Source organism: Hypanus sabinus, chromosome 14, assembly GCF_030144855.1.
Source record: "Hypanus sabinus isolate sHypSab1 chromosome 14, sHypSab1.hap1, whole genome shotgun sequence".
Classification (NCBI taxonomy): Eukaryota; Metazoa; Chordata; class Chondrichthyes; order Myliobatiformes; family Dasyatidae; genus Hypanus; species Hypanus sabinus.
In genome coordinates this window covers 70,821,464-70,842,970 of record NC_082719.1, presented here as the reverse complement: position 1 = coordinate 70,842,970, position 21,507 = coordinate 70,821,464, and the positions used below count along the sequence as shown (strand labels likewise).

General features: G+C 41.6%; 1 protein-coding gene across 1 annotated transcript in view; it reads right to left on the bottom strand.

Moving 5' to 3' along the window:
* The window catches only part of cspg4ba (chondroitin sulfate proteoglycan 4ba), an 88,213-nt gene that overhangs the window by 30,256 nt on the left and 36,450 nt on the right, over positions 1–21,507 (bottom strand). The window contains exons 6-7 of the mRNA XM_059989424.1: positions 18,462–18,660; positions 10,123–10,254 (exon numbers count right to left, since the gene is read on the bottom strand). Of these exons, the coding sequence (XP_059845407.1) occupies positions 10,123–10,254; positions 18,462–18,660 (331 nt within the window). The remainder of the gene's footprint in view (positions 1–10,122; positions 10,255–18,461; positions 18,661–21,507) is intronic.

Sequence of the window (21,507 nt, the reverse complement as noted above, 5' to 3'; positions counted from 1 at the left end):
TGCTATGCTGACCATGAGAAAGAGACGAAAAACAGGCAAGAACATCGGCGACAGATAAGAGAGAGGGGGAAATTGCTGATTAAATGTATTGTGACTCCTTTTTGAATTATTTACTGTTTCACTGCAAGGACAATAGTTTGCTCGTTAATATTCCTCAGTGGACTGAAGGACTGGCCTGATTTGATGGACACAGTCATTCAGGAGTGATGGATAGCTGAGTCCCCGTTAGTAGGGATAAAAAGACAGGTCTGGAGAGGCACCCTCCAGACACGCCAGTGGACACTGATTGAGTGTTGGAACCCACAAGAAAGGTGGGGGCTTCGAAGACCAAACCAGGAGGTCGGTCATTAAGGCTATCAGTGTAAAAGCAGGGCCGGTGGGGACTTGTGTGTGTGTCCACTCATGCCAGAGTGACGAGTCCACCACAGAAGAACAGTCTGGCTGAAGACCAGAGGGGTCATAACTGAATGACCACAAAGATACGACGGATTAAGAAAGCAACGGAAGGTTTGGCTGCTGTAGCTGTTAACTCTCGCTCGCTCTCTCTCTCCCTCTCTCTCCAATGATTACAATACAACAACCATAACTACATCAGCACTCATGAACTGAACTGAACTTTATACTTTTCTATGACAATTTATTTACCCCTAGACATCGATAGAGCTTGTTTATTATTGCTTATTATTAGTATTCCTACACTTTTAGGTTTATTACTGCTAACTGGTTTTATATGCATATTTGCATTATTGATATAGTTTTGCTTATTTTTATTAATATTGGTACCACCAGACTCCAACGGATTCTTCTTTCTCTGCTGGTTAGACACCCAGTTAAGGGGTACGTAACAGGAGGGAGTGGTCAGGTGCAGGTAGATGGGACGAGGCAGGCAAACACAGACTATATAGGCTAAAGGGCCTGTTCCTGTGCTTTAGTGCTCTCTGACTTTATGACTCTACTTATGGAGGATAATGAATAGTTGACGTTTCAGGCCTGATGAAGGACTTCACAGATGTTTCCTAACATGCCGAGTTCTTCCAGCATTTTGTGTGTTATTCTTTATTAGGAACCTGTTTTATAATGAACAGTCAGTGTTCAGTCTGCTGAAATTGAAAGCTAGAGAGCGAGCGCTTCTTTAAACTGTGGAGCTTCACAGCAGTGTTATAGAAACCTGGTTTGGTTTGCAATTGACAAAGATAGACACAGCAATTGGAAAACAACAGTGTACAATGTCATTAGGTGCCCATTTGATGCCACAGCTCCAGTGCAGGTGCCAACCATCACTGGAACAGCTCAGTCTAATTTGTAGAGTGATGCAAAATGACTAGAAAATGGTCATTATCACAATGCACTTCTGGGAAAAGAAATCTATTGTTTAGCACTGAAGAACTATTGTGCATTTGAATTTCCCACCCTCAATCTTTATAGCATTCAATTTTACTGCACATTCCAATTCATTAACAACTGTGAATGTGCTATTGTACTATTGTATTTACAGACTTTGGTATGTATTGCTGAGCAATGACAACAGCGAACATCTTCATTATAACCAGACAGGTCATTTTCCAGAACTATTCATATGAGGGACAACTCCAGCACTCAATGGATGATGTTTAAATAAGCAATTTGCTTTTCCTACATGACTGAGTAACTGGGTTTATAAAAAAGGCTTCCAGTACTTCTGAAACTGCAGCATAACAAATGCATATTATTGCCAGCATGTAATCCATTTATTGCTTGGGATCTGGGAGGTAGCAACATACAGAGAATGCAGTTCATGAAACTGGGAATCTGAAGACATATATTGTCCCAGAGCTTACGAAACTTGTGCCAAAGACATATTATTTCATTCAGTATTAAACTACAGAACATTACAATGTAAACAATTTGCACCATGCAAATTTTCCAAGGATATTTACTTGACTTTGGTAGAAACTTCACAGCCACCGTTAAAAGTTAATTATAACAATGCTGCTTTCATTCAAAATAGTGCCTAACTTGGGTCAACAGTTTGATGTTTTGTAGGGCTAGTAATTATGAAAATTTGGCAACGACCTCTTACTGAATGTCAACAAGACCAAGGAGCTGATAATTGACATCAGGAGGAGGAAACCAGAGGTACATGAGCCAGTCCTCATCGGAGGATCAGAGATGGAGAGGGTCAGCATCTTCAAATTCCTCAGTGTTGTCACCTCAGAGGACCTGTCCTGGCCCAGCACGCAATTACAATTATGTTGAAAACACGGCAACACCTCTACTTCCTCAGAAGTTTGTGAAGATTCGGCATGACATCTGACAAATATCTATACTTGTGTGGTGGAGAATTATTGACTGGTTGCATCATGGCCTGGTATGGAAACACCAGTGCTCTTGAATGGAAAATCCTACAAAATGGATTTTAGTGGATGCAGCCCAGTCCATCAGAGAGAAACTCTCCCCAGCATTGAGCTCATCTACACAGAAGGCAGCATCCATTGTGAAAGAACGCCACCACCCAGGTCATGCTCTATTTTGAGAAGAAGGTACAGGAGCCTGAGGACTCAACCACCAGGAACAATTATTAACTCTCAACCAGCTCATGAACCACTGAGGATAACTTCACTCAACCCATCACTGAAATGTTCCCACAATCTACACTCACTTTCAACTACACTTCATCTCGATATTTCTTGCTTACTTATTTATCTTTCTATCTATTTATTTAATATTTGCAGTTTGTTTTTTTGCACGTTAGTTGTTTGCTCGTCCTGTTGAGTGTAGTCTTTCATTTACTATCATATTTCTTGGATTTAACAGAGTATGACCACAAGAAAACGAATCTCAGGGTGGTACATGGTGACATATATGTACTTTGATAATAAATTCACTTTGAGCTTTGAACCTACCCTGGACATTCGCTTTTCTCTCTCTCCCATCAGGCAGAAGATAAAAAAGCCTGAAAGCAACTAGACCAGCCTCAAGGACAGCTTCTATTAAATGTTTCCCTAGTATGACAAATCGACGCACGACCTCAATTTACTTCATTATGATCTTGAACCCTATTGTTTACCTGCACTACAACTTTCTTTGAAACTGTTGCTCTTTATTCTGCATTGTTACTGTCTTACTTTGTTCTACCACAATGCACGGTGTAATGATATGATCTGTATGAAGCGTATGCAAGACAAGCTTCTTATTGTCTCAGTATGTGCGACAATAATAAGCCAATTTCAATTATAATTATTCTACTGTTAAATTCTCAGTTTTTGTTATACTTCATTCTGTATCATTATTTTTTTACCTTGCATTACCTCAGTGCATTGTGTAATGATTTGATTTCTGAACAGCGTGCAAGACCAGGTTTTCACTCTATCTTGGTATATGTGATAACAGTACACCAACTCTAATTTCAGGACTGACAACCAAACTAATCCTCAAGGAGATCCAATCACTCCCTTTTACTTTAACCTTTATATACTTACAGAATCTCTTGGGACTTTCTTTTATGTTACATGTTCATAATATCTTATGTATCCTTCTTTCTCTGCTGATTGTCTTCCTAAATGTAACCTGACATCTCTTACACCCCTTCAACGGATCCCAACCTGTCATTATGCTTTTTTTTTTCCTGATTAGAGCCTCAATATCCCTCTTCAGTCAGGGTTCCTTAACCCTGTCAGTTGTCCTGAACACTTCTTATTTCACTTTTAAAAGCCTACCATTTGCTAAGCATTCCTTTACTTGCTAACACCTTCTCCCAAGCAAGCTATGCTAGTTTCTGCCTGATGCCATTAAAATTAGCCTAGCCCTAATTTAGGTAAATGTCTAATAATCCAAAAATCCTTTGATAATCCAGCAATACAGGATTTTGCTGGTGCCAGACTTGCGGAATACCAAGACCATTGGATGTTACTCTTATTAATACTTCAACAAACTTTTTTCAAGCCTTTCAAACATTAGCATACTAAATTTTTAGTAAACCCTGTAAGTTTAAAGGCAGCAGGAAGCAGAAACTGTTGAGTTTCAATGTGCAAATTTCTGCTTGTCAAAACAAGTTGAAACATGCAAGCACTCCAGACCCCAACTCCTGTGGCCTGGTGACCCTAATCTCAACTCCAGCTCTAGTGGAATACCCTGCACCCCTGACTGCACAGTCTGCTTGTACCCTGGAGGTCTGGCTGGGACACCAAACTAATGACTGAGTCAGATACCCACCCACCAGAACCTCTAAACAACCTGGATTATTATAATTTTACTGTAGTTTTCTCTGCTGAGGAGGGAATCAGCTATTCTTTCACAATGTGACTTGCATGACGCTCCTGAGTCACCAATGTTGTCAAATTTTAGCTCTGAAAGGGCTTAGCAAAACAATATATCCGGGGCACAATTAGCAGCATCTGCATCTGTGCATAGTACCTCTTTAAAAATGGCAGGTCTCACTGATGGAAATCTTGTTGAAGTAAGTTCACATTGAAGTGCCAGCATTTCTCACATTGCTCCTGAGGTCCAGGCATGAGAATTGCTCCCCTTAGATACCCGGATAGATTTCCCTTCCTATTGAAAGCAATTCTCTCTTCCCACTTCAACTAGCTTGTCCCGCTTATCTGGCGTTTGTTCATCCCTCAAGTTATGCTGTATAGTGAGAACACTCCAATGATTGCTCCCTTTAAACGTGCAGCGTTTACCAAAAGTTAGTGTACTAATGTTTGAAAGGTAAAAAAAAAATTGTTATAGCACATACTCTCTGATCCAGACAGCATCTTGGTCATCCTCTACTGCACCCTCTCCAAAGCCTTGACATTTTGGGTGACCAGAATGTATGTAATATTCCAGGAGCAATCTTATGAAAGTCCTATAAGGCTGCAAAGAAAATTCTTGACATTTTAACTGAATGCTTCAACCAATGAAGGCAACCATGTCATTTGCCTTCTTAACCACGCCATCAACCTGTGCAGTCACTTCCAGGGAGCTACAAAACTTGGACTGCAAGATCCCTCTGCTCCTCAACGTTGTTAAAGTCTCATTACATTTGACCTACCAAGGTGCAACATTTCTTTATTTGTCCAGGTTAAGCTCAGCCCACATCTGTAAATGATCTATTACTTGCCAGTCATCTGCTCTATCCACACCACTACCAATCTTTGTAGCATCTGCAAACTTACTAACCCACCAACCTACATTTTCATCCAGGTCATTTATATACATCACAAACAGCAAAGGTCCCAGCACAGATCATCTCTAATCACAGACCTCCCACTAGAATACCGCAAGATCCTTTGACCACTACCCTCTTCTATGGGCAAGGCAGTTCTGAATCAAAATGGCCAATTCACCATTGATCCCATGCATCTTAATCTTCTGGATGAGCCTCTCATGATAGGCCCTGTCAAACACTGTACTAAAATCTATGTAGGCAACATCCACACCTCTATCTCCTAAGTCTATTCTGCACTCTTTCCAGTTTAACCACATCTTTCCTATAACAGCAAAACCAAAACAGTAAACAGTACTGAAGTGTGGCCTCACCAATGACTTCCAAAGCTGCAACATAATGTCCCAGCTCCCATACTCAATGTCCGAAATGATGGTGTGCTTGCTAAATGCATTTTTCACCATTCTCCACTTGTGATGCTGCTTTCAAAGAATTATTGCATTTGTACTCCAAAGATCTCAATATTCCAATACACTTCCCAGTACAGGGGATCCCAACCAGGGGTCCACAGACCCCTTGCTTAACAGTATTGGCGCACAGCATAAAAAAGGTAGGGAACTCCTGCCCCCACGCCTTATTATTTGCAGTACAAGTTCTACACTCGCTTGCCTTTTCAAAATGCATCACCCCACACTTACCTGTGTTGAAATCCATTTGCCCTTCCGTGGCCCACTTCCGCAACTCATCAAGATCTCCACGTAATCTACAAAACCTTCTTCGCTATCAACACTTCCTAATTCCACGTCATCTGCTAACTTACGTTTCTCAGAAACAACAGAAAATCTGCTGATGCTGAAAATCCAGGCAACACACACAAAATGCTGGAGGACCTCAGCAGGCCAGGCAGCATCTGTGGAAAAGAGTACAGTCGATGTTTTGGGCTGAGACCCTTCAGCAGGACTGGAGTAAAAATAGATGAGGAGTCAGAGTTAGAAGGTAGAGGAAGGGAGGGAGAAACACAAAGTAATAAGTGAAACCAGAAGGGGGGAGGGGTGAACATCTCAGTGAGATGTTCAAGATGGCGGCATGATGCAGTTTGCAGCGGCCTCTCCAGAGTTGATATCTGTTATTTGTCAAGTGGGGTGCTGTGCACAATCCTAATCTGATGAAAAACGGACGTGGGAGCACGGAGAAACATCTGGAAATCTCCAGGAAGGCCTTCTTCGTTGCTGCTGCTGTTGTGAGGTCCAGGTCTCTGCTGGGAAGAACAGGCTCCCAGTCCTCGGGGTCGCGTTGCCGGTGGCCGGGGCATCCTAGTTCGCTCGGCAGAGGATGGTGCTCAGAGAGGCTGTGCCGGAGGGGATGGTCAGAAGCTCGGAGGTTCAACAGACTCAGAGTCTGCGCCGTCAGGGCACTTTCACTGTGTGCTGCCTCTGCGAGGCTGGGTCTGGCGGCACTGTGGAAGTCCATAGTGGGGGTATTCCCTTCTGCCGCTTGCGTGGGATGACGAGTCTATCGGGACCTTGAGAACTTGTGGAAACTGTGTGGTGGTTTCTTTCGAACTTATAGTCTTTTAACATCTTTGGACTATTTTTACTGTGCCCATGGTCTGTTTTTTTTTTTAAATCAATTATGGTACTGTTTGCATTGTTGTAACTATAAGTTGTAACTGTGTGGTTTTGCGTAGGTCTTGTAGCTTTAGTTTTTGGTTTGTTGGGTGGTAGAGTTGGTCTTCTGACTTGGTGTGTCTGGTAGATTTGGAGCTCCTTTCCAAGGAATGTGCTAAAATGGTAGCGTGATATTAATACGCAGCAGCCTCTCCGGACTCTGGATTGGGGATCGCCAAACGTTATGTGGATTTTCTGGTGTAGTCTGTTTTGCCATATGCTTTTGTGATATCATTCTGGAGGAACGTTGTTTCAATTTTTAACTGCATTGCAGTTGTGGATTCTAAATGACAATAAACCGAATTCAATTCAATTCAAGTAAGGAGCTGGGAAGTTGATTGGTGTAAAAGGAACAGGAGAAGGGGGAAATCTGACAGGAGAGGTCAGAAGGCCATGGAAGAAAGAAAAGGGGGGGGGGAGGAGCACCAGAGGGAGATGATGGGTCGGCAAGTAGATGAGGTGAGAGAGGGAAAAGCAAATGAGGAATGGTGAAGGCGGGGGGGGGGGGGGGGTGGTGGGATTACTGGAAGTTCGAGAAATTGATGTTCATGCCATCAGGTTGGAGGCTACCCAGGTGGAATATAAGGTGCTGCTCTGAAAACCTGAGTGTAGAGGAAGCCACAGACTGACATGATGGAATGGGAACGGGAAGTGGAATTAAAATGGATGGCCACCGGGAGCTCCCATTTTTTCTGGTGGACTGATTCTTGATGCTTGGCGAAGTAGTGTCCCAATCTATGTTGGGTCTCACTGATATACAGGAGGCTGCACTGGACCCAGATAATGACCCAAACAAACTCACAGGTGGAGTGTTGCCTCACCTGGAAGGAGTGTTTGGGGCTGTGAATGGTTGTGAGGGAGGAGGTGTAGCACTTGTTCCACTTGCAAGGGTAAGTGACAGATCAGTGGGGAGGGACGAATTGCATAGGGCGTGATTCCTGCAGAAAGCAGAAAGTGGGGTGGGGTGTGGGAAAGATGTGCTTGGTGGTGGGATCCCGTTGGAGATGGTGGAAGTTACAGGGAATTGTGTGTTAGACATGGAGGCTGGTAGTTGGTAGGTTAGGACAAGAGGAACCCTATCTCTTGTGGGGTGGTGAGGGAATGGGCTAAGAGCAGATGTCCACGAAATGGAGGAGATGCGGTTGAGGGCAGCATTGATGGTGGAGGAAGGGAAGCCCCTTTCTTTTCATTCTGGAATGAAAAGTCTCATCCTGAGAGCGGATGTTGTGGAGTCGGAGGAATTGAGAGAAGGGGATGGCATTTTTACAAGTGACAGGGTGGAAGAGGTATAGACTGGTATAGGTATAGCTGTGAGAGTCGGTGGGTTTATAATACATTTCTCAGGGTGGACTATCTTGAGCTAGGGAGTCACAATTTCAGAATGAAGGATAGCCACTCAGGATAGAGATAGGAAGAGGGTCATAAATCAGTGGAATTCTATCCTAAAGAGGGCTGGGGAGGCTCATTCAGCAAGTATAGTACTGGCTGTTTTGATTTATCATTGTCACATATACCAAGCTACGGTGAAATGTTTCTATTTTGTGTGACATTCAGACAGATCATGCTATAAGTGCATCAAGGCAGTAAAATGACAACAGAATGCAGAACATTTAGTATTACAGTTACAGAAGAAAGTGCAGAGCAGGTAGACAAAGAGAGTGACACTATAACGAGGTAAATTGGAAGAATGAGAGTTCAAGACTTCATCTTTTAGCATACAAACGGTCTGTTCAAGCGTCTATTAACAGAGTCTGGTAGTACTTGCTTCAGCTTTGACATCTATCTAATGGGAAGGGGGAGAAAAGCAAATGCCCAGGGTGGACAGAACCCTTTGTTATGTTGGTTGCTTCCGTTAGACAGTGCAAATAGAAGGGAGAATGGCAATTTTTTGGATACTTTCTATAGAGGTAAGAATCATTAGGCACATGCCAAATTTCCTTAGCCTTCTGAGGAAGTCCAGGCATTGGTATGTTTTCATGGCCATTGCATCCAAGTGGTGAAACCAGGACAAATTTGCTGATGATACTTGCATGTTGGAGCTGGAAGCTTTCAATCAACTCCAGGCGTATATTCAAACTAGAGATAGAATTTTAAATATTGAGCAAGGGATGGGAGGATAGTGCAAAAAAGAGGAAATGAGGTAAAAGATCATTGAATTGGTTACATTGTGAGGCAGGCACATGGTGAGTTCCTTATTCTACTTCCCAAGTTTTATACTTAAGAATCGAATGCTACTGGTATCATCGGGGATACAGAGGGATAAGGTAACAAAGTGTGAGAGAATAAGCAGAAGATTGTGTAATATCAAAAAAAAAACTAGAGAGACATTATAAGATTAATTGAGTCTTTGCATTCACTGATGATTAAGATAATCCTTCCAGATGGAAAATGTATCTGTAAAAGATGCCCTTAGACTTTTACCCACCACCCACAACATCAGTTGTTAGAAAAGATCTTCTTCCTAGTTACAGTGTTAACTTGTCAAGGGCTCTGAAGTGAACTAACATATCAGGAGTAAACCAGGACTTTGATTGTGAAATACTGAAAAATGCTGAATTTATTGTACTACTCTTGACTGGGCAGAGATCAGACCCAGTGAATTTGATACTAAGTTTGAGATATAGCATTAGGGATGATCTTTAAATGCTTAAGGCACTACACAGAGGTTTTCTTTAATAAAAAAGAAAGCCTGATCCCAGACACAGGGAGACTAATGGACACGTGAAGCAATGCCATTTGGCGTACAGAGATAATGGATGTTAGATACAGGCATTTTAATTGCACACAGAGTTCACAAATGGCGCAGGCCTTGAAATACAGATGAAAGCACTTACATAGTTGAGAGAAACAATAAAAGTTAGAGAGCCTGCCTTAGTTGGGATGCTGCCTGAGTGAGAAATGTTGACCTATCTTAAGTTTTACTTTCACTTTCATGCGAACATCTGCCCAGCCCACCCACCTCCATCATTCTCCCATCTGCTGTCCTCAAGAGAGCAGTGTAAATAATAACTCATTCCTTTCCGGACAGACAGATTTTGCTTGCCGTATGGCTATCATGCATTTTTTTTAATTTGAAGTACAGTAGGTATAAGTTATTATTGTTTTCATTTGTCCTTTTAAGTAAAGTGCCACAGAAGTATAGATGAGTGTACCTGGGCGAACAACGGTATGGAGATACAATTCATAAATAATGGTCTAGCTTTTCATCTAAAAACACTTGAAAACAAACTGTCTTTGTTGACGACAGGCAATTTCATTTCTTGAAGTACCTTGAAATGTATAAAGTAAATTTAAAAACCCCACAGAATCCAGGGACTAACAGCTTACCCGGAAAGACTTGTAAACGGGTATTTTCCTCCATGTTTATCACCAATGCCGCTGCCATAATGGTAAAGATCTGTCGAGGAGCGAAGTTCACTCCATCCGTAACCTGAAAATTAAATCCACCTGACATGGCACCTAAAAACAGAGTTGACAAACTAAGTATATTTGCAACGATCCAGATTCAAGTTAGATAAACATCTTAAGTCAAACAAACTCTAAAATTCAGAAGTCCAGTTCTCTGCAGCGAATGGGGGGGGGGGGGCGGGCGCCCACCATCTTAGTGCAAAGGTTGGAGCACTCCATCTAGTGTACAATGAAATTATGGATCCCACAACCCCAAGCACATCCAGGTCAGGGTGGAGAAAGAGAGGACTTTGCTTCGGCTCAGGTGGGGCCCCGGTTTGAAGGATAGGGCGTTGTGGCATTCAGAGCTCAATGAGTGCTGAGGAGGGAGTTTGGTTTGGTAACAAGGGCTTGGTCAGGATATGGAAGTGGGAGCGTTTGCTGGGCCTAAAATTGATGACCCATGGCTGGGAAGTAGATGCCACTATTGATACTGGTGTTCAGAGTTTAAGGTGTGGGATTAGGGACAAGAATGGATTAGCCAATGTACTATATAGAAACAGGCTCCATTAGCCCATCTTGTCCATGCCGAGCATGGTGCTTATCTATACCATTCCCATTTGCCTTTATTAGGCTCATATCCCTTTATGTCTTTTCCACTGGGATAATTGCTGAAGGCCTTTAAATATTGTATCTACATCTGCCTCTACTACTTGCTGTTCATACCACCATGTTCCCCAAGGTAGGGAAGAGCAAAAGGATGGGTAGAAGTGGTTGGACTCTGGATAGAAGGTCAGCAGAGCATTGAGTTAAATAGGCTCTCAGCCTGGTGAAGCATTATTAAAATCTAATTTTCCTGGGCATGCCCGATCAAAGGGCCTTGTTAAAGGGAGGCAGCAGTCTTTGTGTTTTCTGAGTCACAAATTCTCTCTAGCTTCTTACAAGCTCCATGAGACCTCCTCCTCTTCAAACCTGATTTGTTTTTTTTTGCCATTTACTATGGGCAGCCAGTTATTGTGAAAATCAGCAGCCAACATGTTTGGTGCTCATCCAAACCTCCATCTGACCATCCCAACCCCTCAATCCTGCTACACCCATACAAGTCCAAAATATGACCTGTGTTGAAATCACACCCAATGTCATTTTGCAAGCATCTCTGCTGTATTCACTTTCTGCTCCCTTTATTTACAAACACATTCTCCAGGTAACCCTCTTTATCAATTTGCACCCCTTTCTGTATTTTAGGCCTTTGAATTGGTTTCTGAGTCCTTCATTATTAATAAACATCCTACCTTTCATTTTAGTAAATTATTGGTCATTATATAATTAATGTCCTCTCTAAAAGCCGGACTGATGAATTTGCAAGCTTTGTATCATGGGAGGCCTTAGTGTTTGTTGATCTTCTCCTTGGGACTGTTAATTGATTAATTAGCTTATTAATATCTTACAACAACCCAAGTAAAGCCACAAACATCTACAGCTGATTCCCATCACTGAGGACACTTGGAGGGAGCAAAACATCCTGACAACCAAGTTATTTATAGTGTGGGTCTCTTTAAATGAATTTAAGACTCTAAGGCTCGTAGGCAATGACAGGTATGTAATAGTGTGAAACAAGTGATAAAACCATTCTCCTTTCCTCAACCCCCACCCACATGAGCAGAAGATCTGATTAATGGGATACTGTGGTGACCCACTTCCTAGCGCACTCGAACCGGCTCACAAATAGCCAGCGCACCGGCACAAAGGCCAGTCCCAAAAGGGCGCCAGGTCTGCTTTACCAACAAAGGGAAAAGCCTGCGGGCGATTGTGAGTACGTGCCCCTACAGCATCCGCGCCCGGGGAGGGCGGGATCAGGGAGGCTTTAAAGCAAGGCTGTGAAGTTCGAATAAAATCTTTAACTGCAGTTTACCGACTCCATGTCGTTATTTTAGCGCTGTGTGTAGCACACCGCTACAATACTACCCAATGCTAAATAAAAATTCTCTACCGAACTATGTTTTATTCTTTTTTTCTGCACCATTACAGGCACAGGAACAAGTGTGGAACAAGGATAGCCTTTTCCTAATTTGCTGTACTGTTTAAGGCCAGATCATTCTCCTTTCCTTCACTTCAACTACACCAATCAGACATTCAGTGCCAAAAGACTTCCATCTGGTGGTCCAAGCAAGTAAGTGCAGTCCTGGTGCAGGACGTCACTGAAACATCAACCATTCTTTCCTTACACTGGTGCTGCTCGACCCACTGGAGTTCCTCCAGCACATTGTGTGCAACTCTAGATTAAGTAACTTACTGACGAAATCACTTAGTTTTACTTAATTATTTGCAGCATGGAGAAACCCTTTCAGCCCTTCCAAGGAACACGGTCCCAGCAACCTCACAACTCTATAACCCTACAACTCAACCCTAACATAAATCATCGGACAATTTACAATGGCCAATTAACCCAGCCGGTGCTTCTTTGGACTGTGGGAGGAAACCAAACACACACACACATTCCACGGGGTGGATGTACAGAATGGCACCGGAATGGAACTCCGGAACACCTCGAGCTGTAATAGCATCGTATTAACCACTTCCATACCGCGGTGCCAGGTAGCATAGCGACTTGCTTTCGTCAAGTATATCGGAATTGCCCGAGGATGTAATTGTCTCTTTTGCCAAATTCTGTTGCCTCTTATCACAGAGATCTTATTAAGAATGAGGTAATATCAAGCATGCTCTATTAGTTCGCTAAATTATTTTTACAGCAGAATTAAGATAATGCTTGATTTCAGATGAGTTCCCATATTATAAGTTTGGCACAGGAGAAATCTGTGTGGTCTAAATAAACTAGAAATAATAAGAATGAAATAAACTTGATGGTGGTCAACTGCAGCACAATGTTGCCCAAATGTTTCCAACCATTAAAAAACTGAGGAATTTCATATGGAAGTTCTATCTTGCACAAATTGATTTGATTGATTTTTCACTCCACTAGAAAACTACAACTGGAGTTGTAAACATTTCTATGCTCAGTTATACTGTTCTGGAAATTTCTAGTCAGCACCATGATGCAGCAGTTAATGCTGATGTCTCATGACTCCAGGGACTTGGGTTTTACCATGGCCTTGGGTACAGCTGGTGTAGAATTTGCAAGTTCTCCCAATGGACATGTTCACTGGTTCCTCTCGCATCCCAAGGGCATGTTAGTGAAATGACCTACCGGCATAAGCGAGCAGCAAAATAAACCAGTGGGGAGCTAAGAGATGTGCAAAAATAAAACAATCACAAGGTGACACAAAGGATGGAAACTGGACTGTTCTGCTGGCTGCCTGATTGGATGCAATGAGCTGAATGGCCTATTTCTAGATCATAATGAACAAATCACACATCCCAGTATTGTTCCCTGGAACCACAATTATAGTGTTGTGCAGAGGTGGCCTCTTGGATCATGTCCCTGCTGAGTGCTGGGAAACATGATCATAGTAGATTCTCTTTACTTTTACATGCCAACCTCATTCTCTACATCGAAGACCTATCCTCTCCCCACTTCCCATAAACTTAGCTGTCTAAACCTAGCTGTCACCCAGAATGTTGACTGAACTCTTTTCCATAGATGCTGCCTGGCCTGCTGAGTTCCTCCAGCATTGTGTGTGTATTGCTCTGATTCAATCTTCGGAATTTTTTTGTCATGCCCACAATATATGGGCTTAGGCTTCAATCTTAGGACCACCCTAACCACTGAGGATGCTTTCCACAACAACAGATGTCAATCTGGATGCACTGACACACTGATACCAACCAATAATTAAAGAGAATCTTGTTTCAGATGGCACTGGTGAAGCACAGCGATGACTCGCAGATAACAAAGAAAACTGTAACAATTCCCGTTCGGAGTTGAGCTGTTGAAGCGCCTGTATGACCTGGAAGTCTGCAGTCTGAATTGAAGTCCCAAGGTGCAGGAACATTGTGGCGTAATGTGTACTGACTGAATTGAGGAGGCTTGGCCCAGGTATGAGAGCGGGGATTGAGTCAATGTTTGACCATAGCTGGAGTGGACTGGCAGTTGATTCAATGCAGCAGAACCGAGATGAGGCAAGTGGAGGCAATGGGGCCCTGGACCGAGAGCTAGATTTAGACAATTTCAGCGTCAGGCCTGATTACAGTGGTCCAGGTGTCAGGGCCAGAGGCGGATTGATTGGTCGGTTCAGGTCGCTGTTCTGCGAGGTTTACTCATCTCTGTGCTGAACTGAGGCTGTAGCCGGCAACAAATGGGTTCATGAATTGGCAGTGGTGATGAATCACACAGTCACAGAAAAGTACAGCAGAGAAATTGGCCCTTCAGTTCATCTAGTCTGTACCAAGCCATCTAAACTGTCTACTCCCATTTACCTGCACTGAGATCGTAGCCCCCCATATCCCTACCATCCACATACCTATTCAAACTTCTCTTAAATGTTGAAATCAAACTCGCATGCACTCCTTGCCCTGACAGCTCATTCCACACTCTCTCAACCTTCTGAGTGAAGATGTTTCTCATCATGTCCCCCTTAAACTTTTTACCTTTTACCCTTAATCCTCGACCTCTAGTTGTAGTCTCATACAGTGGAAAAAACTTGCTTGCATTTACCATATCTATACCACTCGTAATTTTGCATACCTCTGTCATATCTCTTCTCAATCTTCTACATTCTAAAGAATAAAGTCCTAACCTATTCAATCTTTCCTTATAAGCAGGTCCTCCAGACCGAGCAACATGCTTGTAAATTTTATCTGCACTCTTTCAACCTTAATGACATCTTTCCTCTACGCAGGTGACCAAAACTGCAGACAGCACTCCAAATTAGGCCTCACCGAGGTCTTACACAACTTCAACACAGCATCCCATGTTTTGTACTCACACATCACGAAGACCCTAGAGAGCTAGCTGAACTTGGCTCACCTCCAACCCCTGGTCAGATCAGCCCTCAATCCCCTTCAGTTTGCCTTCCAGCAGCACACTGGAGTTGATGATGCTGTCATTTACCTGCTGAACAGAGCTGACTCCCATTTGGATAAGCAGGGCAGTACTGTGAGGATCATGGTTTTTGATTCTTCTAGTGCCTTCAATACCATACAGGCCTCATTGCTCCATTCAATGCAGATTGGCGTTTCAATTGTTATCTTGGATAATGGACTGCCTGACTGGCAGACCAGTTTGTGCGACTTCAGAGCTGTGTGTCAGACATGGTTATAAGCTGCACTTGGGCCCCATAGGGGGCTGTATTTGCTCATTTCCTGTTTACTCTGTATACCTCGAACTTTAGACACACCACTGAGTCACGTCATCTGCAGAAATTCTCTGATGACTCAGCAATAGTTGGGTGCATAACGGAAGGACAAGAGAATGAACAAAGGGCCCCACTGGAGGACTTTGTTGAATGGTGTAAGCTGAATCATCTGCAGTTCAACATCAGTAAGACAAAGGAGATGGTGATGGGCTTTAAGCCTGCACGGCTGCCTGTTACTATTGATGGTGAGGACATACATGTACCTGGGAGTGCACCTGAGTGACAGACTTGAGTGGAGCATCAACACAGAAGCTGAGTACAAGAAGGGCCAGAGTCACCTCTACTTCCTGAGGAGACCAAGGTACTTTGGAGTATGCAGGCCTCTCCCTCACATGTTCTACCAGTCTGTTGTCACCATTACAATAAACTGATTAGATAGGATGGCTTTGTTATAGAAGTCAAACTGGACATAATGGAGATTGCAGTAGCACAAAGGTCCTTCCAGAATTCCTTAGCAATTCTAGATAATGTTTCTCACCCCCTGCATACCATCATGCCTGAATAGAGGAGTACTGTCAGTAATAGACTAAAACAACAGCACTGCTCCAAAGAGTGCCTTGTGAGGTCATTCTTACCCTGGGCCATCAGGCTTAACAATGAGTCAAACTACAGCTGGGAAGTGATCTCGTAATTTCTGACTTGTAAATCTTGTACATCTTATTTTTAAGGCAACTTATTTTTATTCTTTCTTACTTTTCTTCTAATATTTGTATATCTGTGCACTTGTAATGCTACTGTGACACTGTAATTTCCCTTGGGATCAATAAAGTATCTATCAATCTACTCAATACTTTGATTTATGAAGGCCAATGTGCCAAAAGCTTTATATTATCAACCCGTGATGGCACTTTCAATGAATTAAGGATCTGTATTCCCAAATCCCTTTGTTCTGCTGCACTCCTCAGTGTCCTACCATTCACTGTGCAAGACCTATCCTGGTTGGTCCTACTGAGGTGCAATACCTCACACTTGTCTGCATTAAATGAGCGGTTTTGTGGCTGTGGACTCACTTTTGTGAACTTCAGTTCTGAATATTATTTGCTTACTTTTATTGTTTACATGATTTTTTTCCCTACACATTGGGTTCTATTGGGTTTCTTTGTTTTGTGGCTGCTTGGAAGGAGACTTACCTCAAGTTTGTATATAGTATGCGTACTTTGATAATAAATGTACTTTGAAACCTGGGAGCTCTGTGAATCTCAATTGTGACAGAGTCAGGTACAAAATTAGGGAATAGTCAAAATTATTCAACATTTGTTTCGGGGCTTTTAGCAAGCATAATTTAAGTAGAGTTTTATTACCGACACCATTACCATCCACTTCCTCCAGCATCAGGGAAGGCAGGCGCCAACCCATACAGTGATCGATTCCTCACAGACGCATGCTGGCCTTCGGACCACTAGCCCTCTTCTTGGTACTGATCTAATGTATCTTCCAGTAACCAAAGTTAACCGAGTAGACCCACAACTCCTATGGTCATTGGTATGCCACAAAATAGGACACATGCTTAACGGCCTAAGTAAACTACAAGACATTCTGACTGGAGTCCAAACCCTGATGATAAAACTGAATTCTATTTCAAATTAATGGGGAGTTTTTGCTAATTGCATCCATTTCATGCAAGCTCTTCAAAATTTTTTTTTAAAGCTCCAATTGACATAGTATTAATGAGGATCTGACTTGGGTAGACTAATGAAACTGGTAGGTAGTTTTATCTAGCTTTGTTTTTAAAAAGTCATTTTCAATTACTTAAAATACAGTTAAAGAAATATTTTGGCTTTTTTATTGTCTTGAACCGATTTTCATTTCTAATCATGTACCAGAATATCATTACAAGCAATTTTATTTTGAAGAAAAATAAACATTTTATGGAAGAATTTGTTCAAATATGCAGCCCCACTGCGCAAATCCATATAAAATTTAATTGGAAAACTGACAAAAAAAACTCAACATACTGTAATTTTCCCAGGATTACCAATTACGCAGAAACTCTCAACTTTAATATTCACCCTTTCCTGGTTCATATTTCTGCTGTTGCACAAGTTCATAAACTAATGCCAAGAACATAAAATGCAAAATGATGTAAAACACAATCTGGTCTATCATAAATTGTACATTACTGCTTCCATGCACTAATGTAAAATTTAATCCACTGTGGATCTTACTGTATTTCACATATTATAACCCTAAAGTTATAGCATAATTTCCAAGATTGTCACTGTGTATGAGGCCAGTTAACAACCTTCTTTGCTGATGTTTCTAGAATTTCAGTACAAATGAGAACATTCCGTGTATTCTTTTTTTCTTTCACTCATAAAATACTTCATTGTGTTTCTCTACTCACACTAATCATACTGTGTATAAATATGTTGCTCTTAATACATTCATATTTAAAGTATTATATTTACTGACACCTGGCTGGAAAATTTAATTTTTGTCAGCAAATTCTGTAAGATTATGTAATGCAGTAACCCAAAGAGTAATTCAGTGGTAAGTACAGACAATTATTGTCTGTTTCTCTAGTCCTACCTTTGAATCCCACTGGTTACTAATCCAATGTTCTTTAATTTATCAAATGCTTGCTGAACAAAATCACAAAGAAAATAGAAAGATTTAACCACTCAATCCATCATGAATGCTGCTTCATTCAACATGATCACGATGGTTCTGCTTCAGGCATCAATTTCGTGAGCCACAATATCTAAATCAGCAATACAGTCTTTATGGCTTCTGCAATGTTCAGATGAAACTTGATTGTATTCCATTCTTATCCAAGTTCAACAGATCTGTATGTTCCAGTTTTATACGTTAGTTTATCAATTATTACCACTCTCTCCTGTGGATCAGCATTTCAGTCTGTATTTCCAGAACCGTTAAAATAGTACCTAACTTCCTCATCTAGCTCTAGAACAATGTTGTTTAATATTTCCCAAACAAATTTGCAAGTTAAAAAAAGCACAAACTTACCATTATGAACAAAGACAAGTTGGCCATTATTTATATGAAATTGAGTGAAGTTGAGGATGTGCTTATTTGGTGACATCTTTAGAGCAAGATAGCCATTGCTTGGGGGTGTTACAGAATAAACTAATTCTTCTGGGGACGAGTCTTTATCTTCTGCATCTAGATCACTTTTTGTTATCTCTGTAACTGAGCCAACCCATACCTGAATAAAAACAAAGCAATAGTAAAATAGTTAATTTGCACCTATTTCTTCAAAATCATTAACTGTGAAACAATAATTAATATAAATCTTTTCCATACGTAGTATGGAAATATGCTTTCTATCCTCAGTATATTAAATCATATTGTTTATGTCCAGCTGCATACATCTAAATGACACCAGTTCAGAGGTTCATGGGATATCAATGTATACATACACAATCGGAAATTCATACTCTTCACAGACATCCATGAGACAAGAAACCCCATAGAATGAATAATAGAAACATCAAAGGCCCAAAGCCCCCCTCCCCTCTCCCTTCACACAAGCAGCAGCAACACCATCGACCTCCCCCCCCCCCCCCTCAGGCTAGCAGAAGCACTAACACTCCTCTTCCACCCTGCAAGCAACAGCAAAGAGTTCCATCAAAACTATAGTCCACAGAGACCTTGATGCAGAATCCATTAAAACTCATTTATGCTTCTCCTGAACTACACACAAATGCTTTTTTATTTTGCTAAATTTCTTCTGGACTTTTATTGGTTTATTTACAAAACCATACATGGTTATAAAATACTATTAAGGCAAAAACTAAAGAGAGTGACCTCAGCAACGACCTACAGTATCCCTACTCCTAAACTCAGTGCCCTGATTGATAAAGGCCAGCATGCTAAACATTTCCTACACCATCCTGTCTACTTTGCCCAGCCACTTTCAGTGCTCTTGTACTCACAGGCCCCTTTCTTCAGAGCACTCATCAGTATCCTTCATTCACTGCATTGATCCTATGCGAGTTTCCTAAGTGTATCACTTCACACTTAGCTGATTTGAAATCCATTTGCCATTCTTCAGCCCATTTCCTAAATGATCAAGATCTCTTTTCAATTCACTGTAACCTGCTTCACTATCAACAAGATTTGGTAATTAGTATCTTTGGCAAACTTGCTAATCGTGCTATGTACCTTCATATCCAAATCTTTTACATAAATAATAAATAACACGGTGCCAACACTGATCATTGGAACAACCCACAAATCACAAGCCTCTAGTTAGTGAATTGACCTTCAACCACCACCCTCTGCTTCCTAACATCGAACCAATTCTGAATACACCTTGTTAGCTTCTCTGTGAATCCCTTGTGAGCCAAACTGCAAAGGGCTTACTGAAGTCCAAATAGGCAACATCCAGTGCTCTACCTTCACCTATCCATTTAGTTACCTCTTCAAGAAAAACTCCAAAAAGATCCACCAAACATGACCGCTCATGCACAAAATCATGTGGACCTGATCAGGCTTTAATTGTCCAAGTGGTGGTAGATGTTGTCCCTCAGAATTCCCAACAGGCCCACTTCCTGGCCCAAACTTGCTACTCTTTTTGAATGATGGAACAACATTAGCCATCTTCCAGTCTTCTGGAACTTCATCAGTGGTTAACAATGAAGCAAATATCTCTGCAAGGGCCTCTGTGATTTCTTCCCTGCCCACTCAAAGTCCGGGGGCACACTTGTTCAGGCCCTGGAGATTTATCCACCATAATGTACAAAGCTACAAATACCTTCTTCCTCACAATGTGCATTTAGTCCAAGACCTCATTACTAACTTATTACCCTCATTTCTTGCTATTCTCCTTAGGCAAAACAGAGGAGAAATAGACATTAAAAATGTCAGCCATTAAGTTGATCTATTCTCTCCCTACTCACTCATTAACAATCAATATAATCAGAATCAGATTTAGTATTACTGGCAAATGTGGAGAAATTTGTTAAATTAGTGGCAGTAATACAATGCAATATGTTATAATATTTACAAAATAAGAAATCAATTATAGTAAGTATATATGTATATTAAATAGTTAAATTAAAAATAGTGCAAACTGAAATAATACAACTGAAAAATCACTTGAAATTATTTTTAACTCCGCCTGCCAAATCCACCTCATAGGCTCTTTTTATCCTCTTGATTTCCATCTTAAGCCTGGTATTAATCAAGATTTTCATTTGTACCCAACTGCATAAAATACCATCAACAGTTCCTTCTTTCTCCTTACCAGAGCTTTGACATCTCATATAAGCCATGGTTGTTCAGCTTGGTATAACTATCTTTCACCTTAACATGAACACGTTTCCCCCTGGACTCCTGAAATGACCACTTTAAAAGTCTCCCACTTGCCAAATGTTCCCTTGCCTTTAAATTGAGTCACTCGTTTGCCCCTAGCTGAATGCTGCCTAATGCCCTCAAAGTTGGCCCCACTCCAGCTCAGTACTTCAACTAATGGACCTATTCTATCTTTTTCCATAACTATTGAAAACAAATAGAATTGTGGTCTCTGGACCCAAAGTTAGCCCCCAGTGCCCCTTCAGTTTCTTGGCCTACTTCATTCCCAAAAAGAACGTCCAGTACTGATCCTTCCTAAGTAAGTTCCTCTAAACATTGTGCGAAGAAACAGCATTGACCACGTTGCATGAATTCTGTCCCATCCAGGCACTTTGCACTCTGCGTGACCCAGTTGAAACCTGGGAAACTGAAATCTCCCACTGGCACTAACTGCTATTCTCACAATTACATGCTATTCTCAACACATCTGCTCCTTCAATTTCCCACTGACTATTGGGGGTCTATAATATGGCCCCACTAGGGTGACCACCATCTTCTTATTTCTGACTTCTACCTAAATAGCCTCATTAGATGAGTCCACAAGAATTTCCGCACTAAGAACTACTATTATGTCCTCCTTTATCAAAAAGGCATTACCTCCTCCATTCTTACCTGCTCTTGTCATGCCTAAAGCATTGATATTGTAGAACACTGAGCTGCCAGGCCTGCCCCTCTTTCTGTTATGGTCACAGTATCC